This window comes from Papilio machaon, chromosome 24, assembly GCF_912999745.1.
Source record: "Papilio machaon chromosome 24, ilPapMach1.1, whole genome shotgun sequence".
Classification (NCBI taxonomy): Eukaryota; Metazoa; Arthropoda; class Insecta; order Lepidoptera; family Papilionidae; genus Papilio; species Papilio machaon.
This window is the reverse complement of record NC_060009.1, coordinates 3,583,234-3,608,662: the sequence shown is the minus strand read 5'-3', so window position 1 is coordinate 3,608,662 and position 25,429 is coordinate 3,583,234. Positions and strand designations below refer to the sequence as shown.

Below are 25,429 nucleotides of genomic sequence, written 5' to 3'. Positions count from 1 at the left end.
CTCCGAAACGGTTTGACCGTTTCTCATGAAATTTTGTGAGCATATTCAGTAGGTCTGAGAATCGGCCAACAACATCTATTTTTCATTTTTTTTAACTGCGCGGGAACTGACGGAGTCGCGGGCTACAGCTAGTAATTAATAAAACACAATATTCATATAGTCATATTTTTTTTTAATAATATGTCTTTAAAACAATGATTTACATATTCTTGTATATAGCGAGTGCATCTCTCATCATATAATCTCTTAGCACACATATAGCTTTCACTATCTTAGTACTTTGATCCATTTTTTGTATGTCATTTTCGGTGAGACTTTTGTCATATGCTAGATATCCATTGACAGCATCTTCTGACATCCATTGTGACAGTTTATGTACGTTGAAGTGAGCAGGGTCAGGATTGGATGGCATTGGTGTTAGAGACTTCTCCCAAGGTGTGATGTACTTCTGCTCTGAATGAAGACCTTCGATGTACCTGATGATTAAGATAAGGTATGTTACGAACAAGGTATACTATTCAAGTGTAGAAGACATCCAACTCAGTGATATTTCAGTATACAAGAGCCATGAATGTTAGAAATTAATACGGCACCGGCAATTTTCGTTTGTTGCATACTAAAGTCAAGTACATAAAAATTGTTTTCTACTCCTTTGGAGCTTTAAGATACTATTAAATTAGATATTGACCTAACAAATTACCGAGGTAAGATGTTACGATTTCTATCCATTCCCTTTTAGTACTTTTCTTTGGCAATTACCTCTATTAACAGTTTATCCTATGTAAACTATAGTATGTGTAAAAAGCAAATTTTGCGAGACAAAACTTTAAACATTAATACAAATCATTACGTCGCGTCGCATCAAACAAGAACATACAATTACCAAAGACAAGTTCTTCCTAAAATTACATTTGAAATTTTATAGAAAAAGGTTGTTCAAGGAGATTTTACATATTTTTTGGTGTAATGACATTAAGAAAAAAAGAAGAATTTAAAATATAGAAAAAAGAACACATTCTTAATGTCATTTTATTTTTATCATGTTTGTCAATAATCAACATACATATGTCGGCGCCCGCGCGCCACTCGAGCGAAACTGTAAACAACACGTGCACCGATTGCGTCATTCGATGCCCCCACTACTAGCTCTGCCGCTATAAAAGACGTGCAACATTATTTGAAAGGCACACTCCGCTACAGACTGTTGAGGCGAACGGACGTGTTCGCTCGCCGCACATCTGTCGCTCCGCCCGACATTACGTTGAGCAATCCGCACCTGCGCGCGCCATAAAAGGTGCCGCCGTCCTTTGTTCGCGAGCCGATTGTGTCGGCGCAATTTTTATTGCGCCCGCCTTCTGGTAAGCCAATCGCTCGACTCGACGCCATCAACCACCGACACTGAGGAGATGGAGTTGGACTCCCCCTTGTCCCCCGACAACCCCGAAGATGCAGGCGGCTTATTCACGGAGGTGAGGAACAAGAAGAAGCGCAAGAAGCGCTCTTCCCCCGCTCCCTCGTCGGCGTCATCATCGTCCCCATCTCCCGTGCCTCAGAAGGCGCCGCGCCCATGTCCCCAGCTCGAACCCGGATCTTCCCAGCCGGTTCAAATCCCATCCCTCATGACTATCCCCGTCGCGCCGCCCAAAACTGCGCCCGTAACGCCCGCTACTCAGCCACCGTCGGCTGTCCGTTCGGCTCCCCCAGCAGCCCGCGCGCTGCTAGACAAAAAACCTCCGCCCATTTATATACAAGCCCAGGACAAGTGGCCGATGATCCAATCGGCCTTGTCCAACAAGTTCAAGGTCGTCGCTTCAGCGACAGCCCAGGGGATCAGAATGCAGCTGGAGACCGCCGAGGCCTTCAGATACGTAACCCGATTCCTCCAAGAAAAGGAGGTTTATTATCACACGTACACGCTCGCCGACGAGCGTATCCTTAGAGTGGTGATCAAACGCATCCCTAAGGAAATCCCCGTCGAAGATATCGTCAGGTCTTTTAAAGAACAAAAATTTCCGGTCATTAGCGTCTTCCGCATGACCAACAGGCGCACTAAATCGCCCATTGACCTGGTGCAGGTCCACTTAGACCTGTCGCCCGAAGGGAAGGCCATTTTTGACGTTAAGTCAATCTGTGGCCTAAGCGGGCTACTAGTTGAACCGCCACGTAAGAATGGCCTACCCGGTCAGTGTCATAAATGCCAGTTGTATGGGCATTCGGCCCGCAACTGTTTCGCCCGTCCTAGGTGCGTTAAGTGCTTAGGCGACCATGGCACATCGGATTGTACAAGGCCGAAAGACAAATCATTATTAGAGGCTTTCGGGAAGCCTGCATGCGTCCTTTGCCGCGGTGATCATACCGCCAACTACCACGGATGCCCGAAGGCACCAAAGCGAATCCAATCGCAACCCCAGCGACCGTCGCGACGTCTAACGCTTCCGATACCGTCAGCCAACGAATTTCCACCTCTTCAACCATCGTGGAAAACTAACACCCCCGCATGGGGCAGTAACAGGCCCACCGCTAGCGCACCCGCGCACAATACATCTACCGCGCCCATTGCTAAACCGGTACCGGTCAAGCCGGTGGCAATGCCTACGCCACCTAAAACGACAGGGAATCCGTTTGAATCCCTCAATCGTCTTTCAGGCCTCAACATGGAGGAAGTCTTAACGTTCGCCGACGAATACGAAAAGGCTTCAGGAAATATAGGCACCCGACTGTACTTGATTAAGAAGTACAAGCACATCGTCAGTGCTCTCGAACACAATTAGGCTCTCCGATGGCTGCAAACGCGTTAAATAATTGTAGTCATCCGCCCCTCGCGCATAATAATGGCAGAGTCAAACCGCGTTCAATTATCGTAGCTTTTTTCAACTCGAACGGTGTTAGAAAACAACGCGACGAAATTCATAACTTCCTTCGCGATCATCAAGTCGACGTGTTACTCGTGCAGGAAACCTTTCTCAAACCGGCTATGAGGGACCCGAAAGTCTCTAATTACAATATCGTTAGAAATGATAGGACCGGCGCCCCAGGCGGTGGCACTATCACTTACTATAAAAAATCCCTGCATTGTGTACCGATTGACACGCCCGCGTTAACGCACTTGCAGACAGCCTCGAGGCCCAGTGCTCCCCCAGTAGCCTACCGGTCGACCCTGACCACCTACGGCGGGTGGACAGCGAGGTCGATCGGAGGAAAAACGAACCCCTTCTCGACTCAATTCCTCCGGTTACTAGCGACGAAGTCGAGGAACTAATTAAAAATCTACGTCCACGCAAAGCTCCCGGCTCAGATGGCATCACCAATAGGGTGGCGAAACTATTTCCAGTTGCCATTATACAACTTCTCGTAGCCATTTATAATGCGGCAATGACCAAAGGCGTCTTTCCCAGCGAGTGGAAGGACGCTGAAGTCATAGGGTTCCTCAAACCCTCAAAGCCGCCTTCCAATCCCACGTCTTATCGCCCCATAAGCCTTCTCAAAACCTTTGGGAAGATTTACGAACGATTAATATTAGCACGCCTTCACACCTTTATGGACACAAAAGGCATGCCTATTGCAGAACAGTTCGGCTTTCGCGCCAAACATTCATGCACCAATAGCCGCGTACCCACCTAACGCACAGGCTCGCGCGGCAGCCTCGCGAGCCAATGCCTCGGCTGGTGTGGACGTGCCTCGGGCGCGCGTTTGCTCGACCGAGCACGGCTCGGCCCCGAGCCATCTGTGGTCGGTAAACTTGACGCGCTCAAAGGTGCCTCAGTGAGCGCTGTGCGTTAGGTGGGGACGGTTATGTTTTGGCTCGCGCGCGAAGCTACTTCAAGTTTTGTCTCTTGCCGTGTTTGTCTTCTGTAATTTTGATATCATGGGCAGTCAGGAGGAGTCCAGTATGTTTTTTTTGATACGTGACTGTTTTCGTTTCTTTAAACAATAAGCAGCTAGGAAAATAGCTGCAGCTGAAAATACACGACTGTCCATTACGAATACTCGCGGACTTATGATGGCTCAGCCTGCCTCGCGAGGCGGCCACGGCCACGCGGAACAATACTACTGAGGCTGCCGCAGGAGCCATCGCTCGCGATCCGGACACCGAGGCTGCCGCGTGAGCCTGTGCGCTAGGTGGGTACGCGGCTAATCAAGTGCACCGCATCACGGAGCACATACTTGTCAAACGCCAACGTGGCCTTAGCACCGGAGCTATCTTCCTCGACGTAGCGAAAGCGTTCGATAAAGTATGGCACAACGGGCTTATATACAAGCTATATGAGTACGGAGTACCCGACCGTCTCGTATGCATAATACGAGACTTCCTAAGTAATCGCACGTTTCGCTACCGCGTCGAGGGAGTGTGCTCACAATTGCACCCCGTTCGAGCCGGGGTGCCCCAAGGTTCGGTGTTAGGGCCAGTTCTCTTTACCCTATACACCAATGACATTCCCCGCGTACACGGTGTAGAGCTAGCTCTCTTCGCCGATGACACCTGCGTATACACATCTGGACGTTCCCCCGATGCTAATATGTCGACGTCTCCAAACCGCTGCCAACACGTTAGGTGCCTGGTTTCGGAAATGGAGGATCGAAATTAATCCTAGCAAAAGCGCGGCGCTATACTTTTCACGCCAGAAAGGTACTGCTCTTCCGTCCATTAAACTCATGGACAGCCCAATACCTTGGGAAGACCAGGTTAAATACTTAGGTGTCATACTTGACTCTAAACTTAACTTCTCCGCTCACGTGACCCGGGTCAGGAACCGCGCGGCTTTCATCCTAGGTCGTCTTTCCGCGTTGATTAATAGAAAGAGTAAAATGTCCCTTCGGAACAAGGTGACACTCTATAAATCAGTAGTTCGTCCCGTCATGACGTATGCTAGTCCGGTATTCGCGCACATCGCCCCGAAACAAATACATCGACTTCAGGTTATTCAAAATAGATTCTTGCGTAGAGCCACGGGAGCCCCGTGGTACATGCGCAACAGCAATCTTCATATAGATTTGGACTTGCCCACCATTGCCCAACACCTGAAGTTGGCGTCGCGTCGTTATTTTGACTCTGCCGTCGGTCATCCTAATCCGCTTGTTGTAGGTGCCGCCACCTACAATCCAATCGCGCTCGGTAAGTTTCGTCGGGATTATCGTAGACCTAGGCACGCTCTTGACTTTCAAGACGATGCAATAACTATAGCCCAGACTAAGACTAAACATCACAGACAGATCACACGTCGCAGTCGCTGTCGGCTGCGACAATCATTCTCGCGATACGGCCTCATAGCAGGCAGGTTTTCACCTATTATTAGTAGAAGCGTTGCTGGAGTTTCTTCCGCCACTTCTTCTCCCAGCGCTAACGCTTTCCGAAGTGGTAGTAATGTTAGCTGTATTAATAATAGCAATCAGATAATAGCAACCGATCAAGCCGAGGTTCGGCCCTCTCGGGCACCCCTGAATCGGAATGCTAAACGCGTAATGAGTGACAGCCCAAGCCGTGGTCCCCTCTCGGGGGCCCTTGCGCCCAGTCACTCCATGGAGCGTCCACCGAAGCGACCTAAGAGCTCGGTGACCTCCCAATCCGGTAATAATAACGAAGTAACAGCCCGAGCCGAGGCTCCTGAGGGAGCCCTCGAGCCCAGTTACTCTTAAACGAGGTTTAGGCTAAGCGCCATCTGCGCCCGGCCACCTCGCGCCCGGCCACCTCAAGCCCGGCGAAACTGTAAATGCCTTCTCAAGGCAAACAGTGACTACTCAGTCACAAATAAAAAAAAATTTGAAAGGCAGTCTTGGCTCTGGCGTGGCTCGGTGCACTAGTTGTACTTCGCTTGCTTAACCTAGACGCTTCGGATAGTTAATTTGTGGAAACGAATTAATTATTATTTCGGTGCTATAATTTGGTCCCTAGACTAATTATACCCGGTTATTATTTAAGGCTAATTTATTTTATTGTTACTTTGGAACATAGTTTAGTTTAATGGTTAATTAACTGTCATTAGTCCTGTGATTTTGCTAAAAACTATTATAAAGTTTAAAGTAGCTTCATTCTTTTTAACTATGGCCGATCCTCTTCCTACACATACAACATACTTCTGTATCATATTTATTAAATGAATTTAAAAACTGGGGGTAAATCGCAAGATTGTGGCTTACTATACGAAGGATCTTTGGATCTATGTTATATTTAACATGGAAATAACTGCACAAAGTATATACTTGCCTTATGTAAGCTTCAGAATGGGTAAGTCGTTGTGCTCTGGGAGGTGCGGCTACGAATATCGGCTCGGGACCTGCGCGTGCGCTCGCAGCGCCATCTGCGCTTGAAGTGATACCAACGCCCGCGCCCGGCGACGGACTGTTGCGTGCCATTGGCGACATGCCGGATAACGACGCTAAAATGTTAAGTTCATATTAATACAAAGATATTTAAGGCAATATAATAGTATTAAGATGTTTTAGTTTTGTCATTTAAATTTCTATGGAAAAGTAATTTTGTGAATTTTTAAAACCAAAAATTATAAATGTACCTGGCGACATGATTCCGCTACGGAAGTTGGTCATAAAAGTCTTTACCGGCTTTTTACTCGACGGCACAAAGTTCCTGTACAATAAATAAAATAACATATATGTCATAGAACAATTTAAACTATGTGGTAATAAAAAATCGTTAGTGAGATTAGAATTTAACGATGATTACAATTTTACAGTGACATACAGTGCATTTGATAGTGCTAGCGAAAATTGTTTATATAAAAAATTTTACATATACAATTTCACCACAATTTTTACATTAAAAATAATAACATATTGTCAACATTTAATATTCAAAACTCCCTCTGGATTTCAAAGTGTCCAAAGTGGTCCATGAGGAACCCAGGGTAAGGTAAGGCCTGAAGCTAATGTACGATAGCAGAAAAAGGATTTACAAATTTAAGAAGAAAAGCAATACATTTTGAAAAAGGTATTTAATAAAAAACCAAGTTGGAAAATTCTATTTAAAGTTTGTATACCTGGACCGTTCGTGCACCGCCATGATCCTGCCATTGCCCTTGTTGACGTGCAGATCTCTCACATGGCGCAGCAGTCTCGGCAGATTGGGGAAGGGAGCTTGTCCCTTGCGCACTCGCGCGCAGCTGCGCCACGCGCATGCGTACTCGCCGCTAGCGCCGCTGCCCAGTGCGCGGTAGTGCAGCTGCACGTGACCCGCTGACGAACATGCGGACATATGGACAGGTTAACGCGGACAAGTCAAAATATCATCCGAGGATTTCAACTGTCGAAATACTTGCATCTTTTTCATTCTCATTTAAACACAAACAGCAAAGATAACAATATTTATTGTAAATCTGTGTCTTGTGTGAAAACTAATGATTAAAAACATTTTATTTAGCAGTTATGTTCCGTCTTTGTTAGTGTTCTTAAGTCATTGAGATATTTAAAGCGAGAAATAACGCGTCGATAAAAATATTTATAACTTATTATATTTTTAAAAAAATAAAAATAATAAAATAAATGAACAATTTGATATAGCAAATGATATAAAAATTATACTTACGTTCAAGTTTACTCTTCTTTGTCTCAATAAATGTCCCAATCACTGGCAGCATTAAACAAAATTCACATCAAGTCAAACATTCAACAATACAATAATGCATTAATAACAAAAAAAAACAAGCAAAACACAAACATTTTATTAAAGCTAGATGGCGTTATTTTTAAATTAAAAAATAATTACTAGAACTAAGTTAAGTAATATGTGTTACCAAAATAACGATGCAATTCAATATGAACTATTATTTTAGATGAAAATCAAGTTTAAAACACACACTAGTGAGAATAAAAAATGCCAGGACAATACAGAAATATAAAAATACAATACTTGTATGATACATACTGTTTCCTCCATCACCAATACAATGCTCCATACAATCAGCGAGATCTTCGAATTGATAGTCGCAAGTGTCCCATGCACATTCGTATGTCATTTCCATGGGGGTCTGAAAAACAACAATTTATATGATTACTAGCTTTTTCCCGCGACTCCGTCCGCGCGGAATAAAAAAAAAAAGAAAACGGGGTAAAAATTATCCTATGTCCTATTCCTGGTTCTAAGCTACCTGCACACCAATTTTCAGTCAAATCGATTCAGCCGTTCTTGAGTTATAAATGGTGTAACTAACACAACTTTCTTTTATATATATACAGTCAAAACCGTTTATAGCGACATCGTTTAGAACAACATACCGGTTAAATTGACCAAAATCAAAGGTCCTGGCTGAATGTTATTACATATCTTTCCTATTAATACCTGTCACCGGTTGTTACAACTATCGGTTTTTACGACTCAATATGAGTAGTCCCTTCGATGTCGTTATAACAGATTTTGACTGTAGATATATAAAGTTTTTTTAATATGTCATGACATATTTACTTATACTGCCACTCTTGATCATGATGACATCTATAGTGAGCAAAGGGTAAGTTTTTTTTTTATATCAAATGGTGGCAAACGAGCAAACGGTCACCTGGATTCGCCGAAATAGCGAGGCGACCGTTGCCCGTAGACATCTGCAAATTCAGATGCGTTGACTATCTTTAATCAGGGGTGAAGGGGACGCACAAAAAGAGGATATTTGCCCTTCCTATGCGTCTCCTCTTTCACCAAATCCGCTTCTCCTTCCCATCCTTTCCTAATAAGAAAAGGGTGTGAAGGGGGAGAGGACTAAAATTAGGCCTACACTCATCAGACTGTGCTTGGAATTGCTTCCACTTGAGGCCTGTCTTCTGTGTGGTCGTGGTATTTCACTGAGCGAGGCCAATTCGTACAACAGATATTGTTGTTGCCAAGTCTACCACTGTTTTACCAGTTTTTGATGTGAAACATCTATAGGATCACTTGTAAACCGAATCGTTGGCGTGGCGACGCTTGCCGTGGCGACGGGTCGCCAAGCAATACTGAGGTATACATATATATATTTTATGTGTAGTAGAGTGTACGGTGTGGCGACGGGTCGCCACGCTATACTGAGGTATACATTATTATTATCATTATTTAATCATTATTGTCATTATCATAATTATTATAATTATCATTATCATTATTTATTTATTTAATTATAATATTTAATATTTTATTTTATACTTGTACACACACGATGTTTCACATCTGGCAGGCGTCCCATGACGGCTCACAAGTTTTTTCTTCTCATTGGTATGATAAATACATACATGTTGTGCGAGTTCCCTCATCTCTTCAGCGAGTCTCGCGGAGGTCTCCTCGTTGCATCGCGCTGCTCGCTCCTCCCAGCTCTGCTTGGTGGCGGCCGGCAGAGAGCGCCACTCGTTGCCCACTATGCGGGATATCTCGCCTGACATTCAAACATATACAAATACGTCATCATCAGATATATGACGTCACCATTGATAGCTCGTATCTATCCTAAATTAGGAGACAATGCTGCAGTTTGCATTTTTGACACAGCGGGGAAGACTTGTTTTTCAAGTCAGAATAGGACGGAAATTTATACCAACATACCTGCAAAAACGTCAGTTAGATAAAACACAACGAAATAACCAAAGCTTAATTTAAAAAAAAAATGACTAACTTAGTCTAAATGAAATCGCGCCATCTATCGACAGCATTTTAAAATAAAGATATTAAACTTAGATACGCCCGAGAAACCTTTTTGTTAGTCGAGTAAAAAATTATATATCTTACCAAAGGTAGACTCTGGGTTGTTAGCGACGATAGCTTTGCGGACCTCACTCGAATACAATATGTATCCTGTGACAATCTTCTGCTTCTGTTCCTTCTTCTTCTTGCTGGTGGCGGGTGTGCTCGCCGGGTTGGAGCGCTCGTTGCTGGCCGACGGTGTCATTGACGGATTGTACGGGTTGCTGTTACCACCTAGGATAGTATCATACAATATAAGTACTGGAATATGAATCTTACTAATATTATAAATGCGAATGTTTATATTGATGGATGGATGTTTGTTTAAAGGTATCTCCAGAACGGCTCAACGGATCTTGATGAAATTTGACATAGATGTAGATCATAGTCTGGAATCACACATAGGCTACTTATTATGTTTTTTTTTTAATTCAGCGCGGAATCGCGTGCGAGAGCATGTTAAATACATAACTTTCAAATTTCCATCGCCTTCGCACTTTCTTTTTTAATAAAGAAAATATAGGAGGAAGAGTATTTGATGTGGGAGAGGACGTACAGAAATGGAAAATATTTTTTTCTATACATCATCCTACAAATGGCATATAACAAATCTATCTATAAAATTTCAACTTAATAAGGCTATAATCACAGACTTATTTAAAACAGACATATTCATATTATCAATTTGAACACTGGAACATTCCAATATAAATGACATTGTCAATCAGTGACATGTGTGTACATAAATATAATCTCTCATTTCTATTAAATTCGGCTATAGGCTAGTGTCTTTTATCAACATCAAGCTACAGGTTACAATAGATAATAGATTTCCCAAAATACCCTGTTTTCAACTTTAATGACTCATTTAACTGGTGTATTTACCAATAGATAGCGGTGTAGCGGGAGAGGCCATTGAGGAGTCGTCAAGTGAGTTCTCCAGTATCATCTCCACATCCTGGCTGCCGATGGTTGTGTTGATGAGGTTCGTAAACTGAGGCTTGCCATCCTGGATACACAGTCTTTTGAAAATCTCGTCTAATAAAAGAGCCACAAATTGGCTAAGTTTGATTAAAAAAAAACTTTTTGTAATCTTCTGTCAACTGTAATCAATTTAATTTCTAAATCGTACTAATATTATAAAAGCGTATATAAAAAATATGCGTTTTACAAAAAGTTTGGACGGATGGATGGATGTTTATTAGAAAATATCTCTGGAACAGCTGCATCTCGATAAAATTTTGCACATATTTGGTACATAGTCCCAAAGAGCAGATTTCAATTAAGTCGCTAGGAAAAGGTGGTTGAAATATATTTTGAAATATAAAAAATACAAAGCTTCTAATTCTATGGTGCATCGCGAATGTACAGCCGCCATTTAAACGCAACATATAATGATAGAGTAACCCTAGTAATATCCGTATAATATTTCCCGACATAGTACATACCATACCATAGTACATATAGCGTCGGTGGCTCAAAGGTTAAGTACTTGACTTGCAATCTGCAGGTCCTGGGTTCGAATCCCGCCATGTACCAATGTGTTTTTCGAGTAACGATTTACATATGTACATTTATCCGACATTCTTACGTTGAAGGAAAACATCGTAATGCTGCACATATCTGAGAAGTAATTCAATGATAAGTGTGAAGTCAACCCGCACTTGGCCAGAGTGGTTAACTATGACCTAGTCACCCCTTACTTGGGGTAGGCTCCGAGCCCCTCAGTGGGGACGTATAATTAGCTGATGATGAAGTACATACCATGGAGTCAATGTTAATGTTGGGATTAAAGGGCTTCTGTGTGAACGCCGTAGACGAGGACTGCACCTCCTGCGCTGAGGCGAGCGCCGGCGGACCCAGCGGCTTCGGGAAGAAGTAGATCTGAAAACCACATAAATATTTAAATGCTAATTAAATAAACCCTTAGTGGACTTAATATTAAATCTACAATTAGACTTAATAAAGATCACTATCAAATAATTATATTTTAAAACTGATAAAAGATTTTTTTCTTCTCCATAAAAGACCTGTTTGCTATCGTTTTCAGTAAACATTCATCAAATATTTTTAAACAAAGACCTCAAATCCAAATATAAGGAAAAATACAGAATATTAAAAAAAAATCATTATAATCACCTCATCGACAGTAACATCTTTGGTGTGCTCAAACTTTCTGAGTCCAGTCTTCAGTTTGCGCGCCACTCGGTTAGATTCATCATACACAGACTCACAGACAAACACATCACTCTCCGCTATCTCTGTAGGACGACCTGGCAACACAAATAAATAGTTAATTTAACAAGCAATAGGTAACATATTTGACCATCGACTCTTCTGGTAAGTAAAACAGGAAACATTGCGGACTGTACACTTTTGACTCTCCTGGGATTATGAATCAAATCGGCCATGCTGTTTAGTCTATGGTCTCAATAGTACATGAACAAAATATTTCGCTTCTAAGTGGGCAAAAATATGTTCCTTAATTCAAATTAAATTTTAACTCCATCCATCCATCCAAAAGCATACTATCATCTTATAATACATTTTTGAATTCGTATAATCTAATTTTTAGTGAAACACACTGTAATATGAAAATTAATAAAAACATCTTACATTTGAGGTAATCATCGTAGTCAAGTACGGCGCACTTGCCCACGATGCCCACCAATGGGCTAGTGTCGTGCATAGTTGTTAACAATACCTCTTGTTTATAAAACGGCTGAAAATAAATAATAACTTATACGGTATTTTATTTTATATTTAATTGTTTTAAATTAATGGGATAAATTGAATAAAATCATTTATCAATAGAATACAACAAAAAAAAAAAAGATTACCTTGTTTATAACGTTCGCGACTTCAGCAGGAAAGATGAGGAAAGGTCCGCGGAAGTAACATTTATTGCTGGAACAAATAATAGATTTCAACAAAAATATATAAAACCGACAACAATTAGCAACAGAAAAAGGTTTATAGTATTTTCACTAGTTTTTTTTATAATCGGAAGCACAGTTATTTGGAATTTTGGAACAACAATTTCTCCAAGTGTCGTTCCAGAGATATACAGTCCAGATATAGTTACAAGGTAACAAATATCCATAGATTCGCATTCATATCTGGGGTTCTGCCGTGACACTTATATACATTTCACTCTTTGACAGTCTTGTCACTTACTCTATGACAAAACATAGACTACAATATATAATAATATAAGCTGTCGCCCGCGACTCCATCCGCGCGCAGTTAAAAAAAACTAAATGGGGAGGGGGGTTATGAAAAATAGATGTTGGCCAATTCTCAGACCTACTGAATATGCTCACAAAATTTCATGAGAATCTGTCAAGTCGTTTCGGAGGAGTTCAAGTTCGAACCCCGTGACACGAGAATTTTATATATTAGACAAGTGTAATTCTATGATTAGTAACATAGTTGTATACTAACTCGCCAGTCTCCCATATTGTGTCAACTTGCGCTATCATCTGCTTGCCGCCATCAGTCACCACATACACATAGTCTCCAGTCTTGACCACACCGGAGCACACAGTGTTATACTGCTCGTAGTAAGTGTTCTCATCGTCAGTGCCCAACGGATTGTACATTACAACATCCTGGAATAAAACAAATTTATTACAAATATGTAGTTGAGGATATTTCCCCTTCCTATAAGTCTACACACTGCCATGTTCACTTCCCCTTCCTACCTTTTCTAATGAGAAAAATGAGAAGAGGTCTAAAATTAGGTCTCCATCAACCGTATTGGTTATAAATAATATATTACTGACCGGTCTATCTTTTTCCTGTATATTCTCCAACACTTCTAACTCCGCCAGTTCGTCTTTGTGCTTCTCCACTCGCTCTCTGAACACAGACACCGTCCTGTTTGGTTCTAAGGGTACCTGCACACGTTACACAAATATTATAATAGCAGTAAATTATTTTGCAGATATATTCGTGCGGTCAGGAAAAATATACGAAACAAATTCAATACATTATCATACTAATATTATAAATGCGAATGTTTAGATGGATGGAAGAATGGAAGCATGTTTGATTGAATGTATCTCAAGAACGGCTCAATAGACCTTGATAAAATTTGGCACAAATATAAAAATTAGTCTGGAAGAATTATCATTATCATAGGCTACTATTTTTTTTTTTTATTTCGCGCGACCGCAGTCATGGGCGACAGCTAGTAAAGTATAATTAAACATAAATGTAAAGATATCCGAACTTCAATTACTGTATATTATACCATAAACCACTATTTATGAGTACTCCTTGTATTTTAAGATGTCACGAGTATAAGATATTTTTAGTTATGTTGGTAATAAATAATAAATTAATCAAATAAAAATTATTTACTCAGATTAAAAATTACTGCGTTACTCGTCTCATTAACTAACATTGTTAGTAAAAAAAAACTTACATCTCTTGGTATGAGGGTGACCTCTTTTTCCGCACCCTCCCACACTTTAATCTTCTTGAACAAGCGGTACCTGGTGCTGTAGCGACTCTCGCATACGTACACGTCTTTGTCCGCGTAGCCTGGGTTATATAAATTTCAATCGATTAACTTATAAATAGTAAATAGTTAAAAAAAAACAACAAACTGATCCCTAGAATGTACCCTTATAACACTCAGGGAAAGAATAAGATAGGTCTCTCCACAGTCACAATAGAATTAAAAAATAGGTTAAGGTTTAACAAGCTTATAGAATTATTGCGATATACAGTTGAACTTGGATAATAGAGAAACCTCTATAAATGAGATAAATATCGCGGTCTATTGTACTCTCGCGTATCCAGGTTCGACTGTATGCTGGGTCAGACAAGAGATATGTCTACTTCATCAAGATTCAAGTCACCTTCAGGTCTGAACTTGAAGTATTCTTTTACATTCATGACGTAACAGCGTCCTATGACTTGATCAAGCGGTACTGCGCGGTGAGTCTCCGTCTTGAACACTTCTTGCTGGAGGAACTTGCGCGTGCGCACGTGGAACGTCTCTTGAGGCCTGAACAAACAATTAACCTTTCAACTCCACTGCAGTGATAGTTGTATTAACACGTATTAAAAATAACGTAAATACGTCAAGTACATGTTGATATTTAGACAGATAATTCAATTTTATTTATATATATAGATTATTAACTAAATTCAAAGTACCTAAAGTAAGCGTTGCAGTACATCATGGGTACACCCTCGTTATTTGTCCAGACCCTCTCGACTTGCACTATGGAGGGTTCTTTGTTGCCTTTATCAGGTTGTATGTACACGAAGTCTCCCTTATTGTACTGAGTCTTCAGCGGCGCAGCGCCCGCGGGCATCGAATCGTCTGTACTGGACCTGGGAAGAAGTGGTCAAGTAAAAAAAATCAAGCCTATTATTGTGTCAGGGAATATGAATTAAATAGAAATGGTTAAGCTGACAAAGAATTAAGGAACTCTATTTCTGACATTGCTATATGATATTTTACAATTTTCATAAAATAACCAAATTTTCCTAATCTATATAAATATATATATATATATTAGCTGTTGCCCGCGACTCCGTCCGCGCGCAGTTAAAAAAAAAATGAAAAATAGATAGTTGGCCGATTCTCAGACCTACTAAATTTGCTCACAAAATCTCATGAGAATCGGTCAAGCCATTTCGGAGGAGTATGGCAACGAAAACTGTGACACGAGAATTTTATATATTAGATATAGATATATATAAATGAATCCCTATATCCCTTGGTCACGCCATCACGCGTGAACGGCTGGACCAATTTCATTTTTTTTGTTGTGTTTGTTATTGTCAGAGAATCCAGATGGATGGATGGATAATGATGTTTGTTTGAAGGTATCTCCAGAAAGGCTTAATGGATCTTAATGAAATTTGGTATAGACATAAAACATAGTCTGTAAGAACATATAGGCTACATATTATTTTTTTTAATTCCGCGCAGACGAAGTCGCGGGCGACAGCTAGTAATAAATGAATACCTCGCTCTTCGTTTCTAAGATTTGAACTTCCATTTCAAATAGGATATAATTAATTCAACTTGTCTTCCGATAGATGGCGCTAATCTGAACTGACCTGGTCTCATCCTCATCTTCATTCTCCTGCAGCAGCTTGCACTGCTTCACCAGCTCAACGCTGGTGGCTATCGCGTCTCGTGTGAAGGCTAGTGCGGGAGACTGCAGCACGCCGCGACACAGCAAGTCACGTTGTTCCGTATAGTACGTCTGCAGTTCTACTGAGTCCTCGAAGATCTGGCTATCGGTGCGAGAAAGACGACGAGCTCTGCGAATATAAATACATTTTTTTATAGAAATACTCTGTCATAGGTAACCCGTAATAAATAGTTTCTATTGAACGTAGGGAGAGCGTTGGTGGCTCAGGTATTAAACACTTGGCTTGTAATCTGCAGGTCCTGGGTTAGAATCCCTCCATGTACCAATGTGTTTTTCGATTTTCGATTTACATATGTACATTTATCCTACATTCTTAGGGTGAAGGAAAACATCGTGATGCTGCACATATCCGAGAAGAAATTCAATGATATGTGTGAAGTCAACCCACACTGGGTCAGAGTGGTTGACTATGGTCTAGTCGCCCCTAACTTGGGGAGGTTCCGAGCCCCTCAGTGGGACGTATAGTGATCTGGTGATGATTGAATGTATGTGAAGGTTAGTGTAAGTAAAAACATTTCCTTACACTTTGTCTTCACCTGTTATTACTTAAGTTACTGTTAACTTTTTCACTGCTCACATTAAGTTAATTTTGGATTTAATAGTGGGGGGGACGTATAGGCCGGGGAAATATTTTTTCTGTGCGTCTCCTCCACTAAAGATTAAAGAACTAAAAATTGCGGCTGTCGATAGGCATTGTTCGCATTGCTATTTCGGCGAGTTAAGGTACATATAATTTAAAAAAGAAAAAAAACGTCACTTTAGGTAATCTTTTAAGTCCAACAAACTCAATTATTATCATTTAAGTTACGTGGCTTTATAGGTATCGATCATTCTTTAAAATTAGTCAATTTTGTTACCTTTTATCACATTTTCTTTGTTTTCTATGTTAATATTATTTGTCGCAATTAATTACCTATTTCTTACCTTTCAAATACAGCAAACATATCCTGTTGGAAGTGATCAAGACGTTTATATAGCCCCTTGTCCAGACGTCTCTTCACTAAGTCTAATGAGATGGCGCGCACTTTCTCACCGTTAGAAGATTCGTCATGTTCTGGCAACTCTGCCATACTGTCTGAATAACATCTGGAAATTAATTTAATGCACAATTAAACTTTTTAAAACCATTTAAAATCAGTTCATAGCTGTATTTTTATTAAATTTTAATTATATCATCATCATCATCAACAACCTGTCCTTATCCCTATGAAGGGTCGGCACAGTATGTACTATTCCTCCATACATCTCTATCAGCTTATATCCATCAGACATATCCGCTTTCACACAATCCATCCATACTTTCTTTGGTCTTCCTCTACCTTCAATCCACATTCAATCTAATTACTTTTTTTGTTTATATGAAACTAGCTTTTACCCGCGACTCCGTTCGCGCGGAATAAAAAATAGAAAACGGGGTAAAAATTATCCTGTGTCCTTTTCCTGGTTCTAAGCTACCTGCCCACCAATTTTCAGTCAAATCAATTCAGCCGTTCTTGAGTTATAAATAGTGTAACTAACACGACTTTCTTTTATATATAGATTTTAATTATACAAATATTAAAATAAATTGCTTCAGTTTCAGAGTATTTTATAATAAAAATTCTGTTTCTAAATAACACTATGTATATTACCTGCCCTCTTCATCCTGATGATTGTAAACAGAGGTGAACAAAGTGAGCAATAGATCTTGTACAGCAGCGGGCACGTCGGGCACAGCATCCTCATCTTCCCTGCCAAATTGAATAACATACAAATTCAGCGTTTCAAATAAGAAGTAATTCGAAGAGACGTAGTAAATTGAACCTGTTTTTTAATCCGATATATACTTTTAAACTAAAACTTCACAATATCGTTAACAAATATAAAAAACGGCTAAAACACTCACGTACATATGTCCGATGTCGGCACCGACTAGTGAGCGACGGGCCGCGTCCGCGAAATAATACCAGTCCCACTTACCCTGATAAAGGGCCACCGATGAGCTCGAAACTAGTCGGTGCCGACACCGGGCAAATGTACGCGAGTGTTTTAGCCGTTTTTTATATTAGTTAAAACTTCACATTCAATAACTATAAGTAATATTTTATAAGGCTTTCTTTTTTTGTTGACATTTAATATTTTCAAGCTATTTTTAATTATATGCGGTTTTGGGAGAAATCGGCGACGTTCTAATGGTTGTTTTCCATTGAGCCGATATGCCTACTGATCAATTAGCCCAAAGGGATTTTTTTTCCTATTGGGCTAATGGAGTCCACGACATCCAGATAGGAATGACCCATTCTAATTAAAAGCATAGTTTACTATAACAGGTATATCTTTATAATATTTAATTTTTCCATTAAATTTAGGAATTAACATATTTTTCACTACTAAAATTGACAAATTAATGGTAATATTTACCTCAACATTTGTTTAGTTTGCAAACAAACTCTCTGCAGTATCAATGCATCTTTATATATTTGTGAATCTGGTTCATTATATTTGCAAGCATTGTCAAACATCAATATGAAATCCGAGGCCAATTCATTAACAGAGTTATATGAACCATGTTTCAATTTGTGGGCAATCTTTTCCATGTCAATTGGGTTTTTTATTAATTCGTAATAGTCCGGATATTCTATTTTACTTGGCAGTTTCATAAATATTAAGGCTAGTTGTCGATATGCTGAAAAATGAAACTAAAAAATTAATTTGATTATCGAATCTGTGTTTCAAAATAAAATATAAAATTGGAAACAATCTTACTAATATTATAAATGCGAATGTTTAGATCAGTGATTGTCAAACTTATTTCTTTCACCGCCCCCTTTGAGAGCCCCCCTAATTTTTATTCAGCCCTAAAACTTAAAAACCACAATTTCACTACTTTAATTAATTTCAATGCCCCCCATTTTTTGGGCCCCTTATCGCCCCCTCCTAGGTTTCAAACGCCCCCAAGGGGCCGTTATCGCCCACTTTGGGAAACACTGGTTTAGATGGATTGATGTTTGTTAGAAAGTTATCTCCGGAAAGGCTCAACGGACTTTGATGAAATTTGGCACAGATGTAGAACATGGTCCTAAAAAACACATACAACTACTTTTTTTTTAAATTCAGCGAGGATGAAGTCGCGTGCCAAGCTAGTTATCACATATTTTTGAAGGCGGCTTAAAATATTACAAAAACATATTATCAACTTATCCACTCTTTGTAATAAAAACACAAATTACAGTTATTTACACAAAAGAAAGCTCGGGGTTATATTTTCATCGTAATTTTTCAACAAACAATTTTACGATACTTTGTTTCGTAATATAAATTACATTTTTGTATAACGTATAAAGTAAATGAATGTAAATAAGTTTCAACTCTATATTTAAATATTACCTTTAGGATCTCTATAATCACGTATAGCACCATACAAAGTCCTTAATTTCTGTTCAAATGGCGACAGCTGTCTAGTTTTGACAGGTTTGCATGTCTTTACTGGTGTTTTCTTCTCGTAATTTACTGAGTTCAGTTCTTTCAACTTTTCATTCATAACACGTTCTAGAAGTATCGCGTCTTCATATATCATAGAACCTTCTTCATTGAACTGTCGACAGTTCGAGAACATCAAACTAAAGTCGGCGACTAACTCGTCAATACTGTTGTAACGGTCATTCTGTAAAAAAAAAGAATATTTACAGTAGGAATTAATAGAAAAACATTTATTTGGAAAAAAAAAAAAAAAAAACAAGCATAAGAAAAAATTTATTTTCAATCTAGACATAAAAAGCTATAAAAAAAGTACTGAAATCTAAAATACTTCCACTTTTATATTGCAAATCAGTATTCATTAATATAATTATAAATTATACAAATATGAAAATTGTGGGTTATGACAATTTACATAGGAGCCATTAAAGTATTACCTTAATATTAGCTTCAATAGTGATCATATCAATAGGTCTTTCAATAACATTATAGTACTCCGGATATAATTTCTTGCTTGGTTTCTCCATAAACAACAACATAGGTTGTCTACCGTCTGAACATGTGAATTCAACCAAATGTTTTGATATATAATGTAGTTTTTTCTTCAACGGCATATTTGGTTTGGGTAAACTCGGAGCTGGTGATTGAACTGATGATGGCAATGGATTTATACGTGGACGTCCTGGTAACAAATATATTTTTAAAATAGCTTTTTTTTATAAGAATTTGAAATTTAATAAATAAGTTAAAATGGACTTCGACAGGTGTTAAAAAATCCCTATATGTCTTTATTTTAGGGATGTGAGGATAAATATTTTTATCTTACATTTTACTATTAATACAGCTTTAATATATTATAATACTCATAAGAAACAAGTGTTTATTTAAATTAAGCGTCGGTGGCTCAGGGGTTAAGTACTTGACTTGGTCCTGGGTTCGAATCCCGTCATGTACCAATGTGTTTTTCGAGTTACGATTTACATATGTACATTTATCCGACATTCTTACAGTGAAGGAAAACATCGTGATGCAAACTGCACATATCTGGGAAGAAATTCAATGATATGTGTGAAGTAACCACCTCGCACTTGGTCAGCGTGGTTGACTATGGCCTAGTCACCCCTAACTTGGGGTAGGCTCTGATCCCCATATTGAGGATGTATAGTGAGCTGATGATGATGTAATTTAAATAAAATAACCACAAATAACGGCGTCTAATTAAAAATTGAGAATCTTTGTTTTTTTTATTTAATATCTTTTTTTTTGTATAAATAAATAATTACCTCTTGGTCGGGGTGTTGCGATTTGTGTTTGAGTATTCTTAACTGAAGACAGACTTTCATCATCACTCGAGGAACTCTGCACGATGTCTAACAGTTCTTGAACACGTTGTTGCATTAATCTGGAAAAAGAAATTGAAAAAATGTGATGTACTTTGCTTCCTCTATTTAATTATCACTAAGGACAACCTAGTTGAATTAATACAATTAATCTACACTAAGGGATTGCTTTAAATGATGATTTACACTGTAGTACACTTTATAACCAAAAAACCCTTACAAAAAAGAGACGGTAAATACCCTATTTTGAACAAATTATAGCATTAAATCTAAACAACCAATTCTCTTTCTATGAAAAATAAAATAATTTTACCTTTGCAATTTAACAGCATCCTTATACAATCTAGAGCTAGGTACATTATATTGTTTGGCGTTTTCAAACATGATATTCATATCGCCCGCAACTTCTGACACAGTACCGTAGCTACCGCGACGTATTTTATTCTTGATTTGATTCAATGACATTGGATTCTTAATCTCCTTGTAGTAATCAGGATACTCTCGACGTGATGGAAGCTTCCAGAATGGTTCAGCCATTGGTGTACCTGAGGACAAGTTATTGTTAATCTATATATATTATATATCTATATATATAAAAGAAAGTCGTGTTAGTTACACTATTTATAACTCAAGAACGGCTGAATCGATTTGACTGAAAATTGGTGGGCAGGTAGCTTAGAACCAGGAAACGGACATAGGATAATTTTTACTCCGTTTTCTATTTTTTTATTCCGCGCGGACGGAGTCGCGGGTAAAAGCTAGTTTAAAATGACTAAGTCTGACTTACCGAAACTCTGTGACATTTTATAGTAAAATAGGAATAGAAAGACATCTTATATGTCAAAATGTTTAGGTTAGCCCACAATTTGACGAATATACAGTAAAAACATTGCCCTCATCATAAACAACCTTTTAATTAATTATTTATCTGCAATGAGTTGCATATATAAACACTTACTGTCTACAAAGGGCTTTCTGTGTAGATTGTGTAATTTTTTTTTTTAAATAATGAAAAACAAAGGTTATTATAGTTTACCATTAGGTCCAAGGTGGTTACGGATGGTCTCTAGAAGTTTCCACTGCGGCGTGTCCTCATTATCAACTTTATCATCATCACTGTCCCCACCACTATCGTCAGAGTGCTGCAAATACAAACGATAACTTTATAATTTTTTATTATTATATAAATAAGATGACAGAACAAATAATAACAGAAGAATTTAGTCAAGAATATTAATTATATTTTAAAGATATATTATATACTATTTTAAATGAATATTTACACAAAGTGCGCCTTCATAAATACTGCTCACCGCTAGCGATAAGCTGCCATAAAATTTGAATTGTACAATACATACTGGTACTAACTAGCATTATCCTTCAATCTTTTTTAACAATTCATCCTTTTACACATCACTAGACCTAACATTGTGTTCTAGGCCATTAACATGTTTGAATTCCCTTAAAGTATTAACATACCTTGACTTCACTCTCCGCTTCAGATCCCAGTGGGTCCATGATAGCTAGAGCGCGACTGCTGGGTACAGGACCCACGCGGGAAGACCTCTTACTTCTAATGCGTTCTGACGTCTTTGCTGGACCACCTCGGCCATGCTGGTCGATCTCTTGCTTACGTACTTGTATTATCTAAAAATAGGTTGAAGTAACACATTTAATATTACTATGATTTTTTCTGTACCAATGCAATCACTTACTGGAGTTGACTGAGCAGGTATTAAATAATTAAGAACAATATATAACAAATATGTAATTTTTTACATATTAGGAAGTTACTTGTAACAAAAAAAAAAAAGAAAAAAAAAAAAAGGTTACAAATACAGTTAGCGTACACTTATTTCTGAAAGTTGACGGTATCTCAAATTAATGCTGTAGTCAACTTTATTACCTTTTTCAAAGTCTTTGCATCTTTATAAATCTGACTTCCAGGTTCATTAAAGAGACAGGCATTTCTGACCATCAACAATAGATCTCTCTCCAGTTCTGTAAGATTTGAATATTCACCGGCTTGTATCTTCTGAGCTATTGTCTTCAAGTCTATTGGTGAATCTATTACATTATAGTATTCTGGATATCGACGTTTTGATGGAAGAAATTGGAACTGAGGGTAAAGAGGTCGCCCGTCCACATTAGCTGTCATAACCTAAAAACAAATAATTCCAACTGAGTTGAACAAACTTTTTATAAATTGGATTTTAGTTTTAAACAAATTTAAATTTAGATATTATCTTGGAATTATCTTAGTCAAATCCTATAAGGTATCAGATCCGGCATCAGAAATATTTAATAACTTTGTGGTGTTAACTGGATGCGGGTTGCACTAGGGGCATCTTTGGGGGAGGCCTATGCCCAGCAGTGGGCGTTACGAGGCTGAATGGATGTTAACCATCTTGGGTTTATGATTTGGATGTACTAAAAAGATCATTTGATACCATGGAGCAAAGCACAACTTACAGCACTAAACAGTTCTTCAAAAATGTTATCATCTTCATTGTTGGTAGATGTTTCTGATAAATCCTCAGCAACATCAGATCTTCTACTTGATGATCCATTGCGGGATACTTTTGGTGTTTTTATTTCCTCACCTGTTAAATGTTTAATATAGATTTTATTTACTTATCTTACTATAATGTTACTAATATTATAAATGCAAATGTTTGGATGGATGGATGTTTGAAAGTATCTCTGGAACGGCTCACAATGGATCTTGAAGAAATTTGGCACAAATGTAGAACATAGTCTGGAAGAACACATAGGATACTTAATTAGTTTTTTTTTAATTCCGCGCAGACGATGTCACGATCAACAGCTAGTTAAAAAAAGATAACAAAGCAACAAATAGTAGTTATAATAATAATGAGACTTAAATAGAAACAAACTTCTATCATATTACAATTAGTCCATAATATAGAATTAGACAATATTGAAAATTACTACAAAATTACATATCTGATAAATTTTTATTACAAATTAAAAAAACAACTACAATAGTAACATTCATTTGTTTACAAAGTTTATTTTTAACACATTGTTGACCGGTCACAAGTTAACTCGTGTTTTTATAGCCGAATGTTGCTGACCGGTCACAAATAAACTCGTGATGCGCTTTTTTTTCGCATCGCTGTTGTTTTCTCTGTTGGTGAGCATACAGTGCAATTGTTAGTCAGTATAACCACAAGCTGTTTCTCTCGCTTATAAGACCCGTAAAATCTTTTGTTGTAAAAAAAAGATGACGGAATACATTTTCAGTAAAATTGCCGGTCAACAATATGTTAATATTTAACATTTTACATACCATTTTCAAGGGTTTGTCTGCTCTGCGTGTAAAGTTTCCATAAATCGATTGCATCTCTGTACTCTACTGAATCAGGTTTGTAGAATGCCTTTGCATTGTTAACTAGTAGCTCTATATCTGCAGATAATTCTTCAATGTCCTCATATGTGTCCGTTTTCAGCTTTTGTTGCACCTATATTAAAGTTGAAGTTTAACTTTTAATATAATTTTTACTATTTGACTAAATCCAGCAAATTAAGTATAGTCTATCTAGGAATATATAAAAATCTTGTTATATCGCAGAATACTAATGAATCTAATTTTTCATAATGACAACGGCAGGTTCAATGCAAAATATTCATTGACATTTGTTGTCTTGAGCCCAACAACGATTTCATTAACCCCTTGACATACAATGACGTCTCTGAAACATCATTCATTATATTTGCCACTGTAGACTTTGACGTCTCTGAGATGTCAAGAACTGTCTTTGGCTAACACCGGGCAGTATATTATTAGATTAGCTGTTTTGTTCGTGCATCGATCCTGTTTTGTTTTAGACTGTTGAGGATACATTCCCCCTCTCAACAATACCAATAACAAAATCGCATCGGCAAACAAGTAAACACCAAGAATCGCAATGAAAACAGCATTTAATTAAAACATTTTATTTGTATATCAAGGGGTTAAAGATATGAGAAGGCATCACAATGTTCTGGTCAGCCTATAAAAGGAGGATTAAATAAATATAAATAAATACTAACCCTTAGTAAATCAATAGGCTGTGAAACAACTTCATAGTACTGTGGCTCCTGCCGTCTCTTTGGAGCTCGGATGAATGAGTCACACAAGAGAGAACCATCCTCTTTTTTGAATGACCGAATTGTGTCATACAACTGTTGGCATATTTCACTCTGGAAACATAAGGTATAAAAATAAAAAAACTATAGTTAATCTTTACTTAGTCTATAATTATAGTTAAATACTTTATATTCAGAGGTAAAGTAAATTCATAATAAAATTTAGGTCTCGGTCTAAGAATATTACACTTACTTATGTACTTTCACTGAATTAACTAAGAGATAAAAAGGTTTGTTTCGTAAGGTATAAATACAAAACAACTATGTATGTATGTCAAGATGTTCGACTTCTAACATACCGGCTCTAATTTTTTCTTCTTACGCGAAGGTGGAGGTCCTGGGTTACTCAGCTCCACGGCATCATCACTATCATCACCATCAGCCCCGCGGCTCGCCACCGACGAGGCCCGGCGTCTTTTACTCATTTTAAGCTATCAGAGACGCCACTTCGTTAGTAATCTTTTGAAACGAAATACAAATGAAAAACACACTTATTAATAAACGTTGCACTTATTTTACATTAGAACGTTCATTATTAAATAAATTCTAATTTATCTTAATCACAATAAACAAATTATGAACCCAAAAACTGCGTCATTTACTTGACCGCCATTTCTTCATTTACGGTATTTATCAAAGAGTAT

At 38.4% G+C, this 25,429-nt stretch overlaps 1 protein-coding gene across 1 annotated transcript; it reads right to left on the bottom strand.

Moving 5' to 3' along the window:
- Positions 1-160: 160 nt before the first annotated feature.
- On the bottom strand, positions 161-25,303 carry LOC106720506 (protein polybromo-1). The gene is made up of 33 exons (XM_045684057.1): positions 25,085-25,303; positions 24,690-24,839; positions 23,947-24,118; positions 23,106-23,236; positions 22,540-22,794; positions 22,113-22,280; positions 21,670-21,775; positions 20,947-21,178; positions 20,577-20,695; positions 19,731-19,975; positions 19,204-19,480; positions 18,238-18,502; positions 17,469-17,567; positions 16,762-16,923; positions 15,740-15,946; positions 14,825-15,004; positions 14,524-14,672; positions 14,085-14,203; positions 13,441-13,554; positions 13,100-13,266; positions 12,496-12,562; positions 12,272-12,377; positions 11,795-11,928; positions 11,420-11,539; positions 10,541-10,664; positions 9,701-9,889; positions 9,211-9,350; positions 7,877-7,979; positions 7,538-7,579; positions 6,993-7,188; positions 6,510-6,583; positions 6,203-6,374; positions 161-476 (listed from the first exon to the last, which is right to left on the bottom strand). Exons 1-33 carry the CDS (start codon positions 25,208-25,210, stop codon positions 200-202), a joined length of 5,187 nt encoding a protein of 1,728 aa, XP_045540013.1. The 5' UTR covers positions 25,211-25,303; the 3' UTR covers positions 161-199.
- Positions 25,304-25,429: the final 126 nt, after the last annotated feature.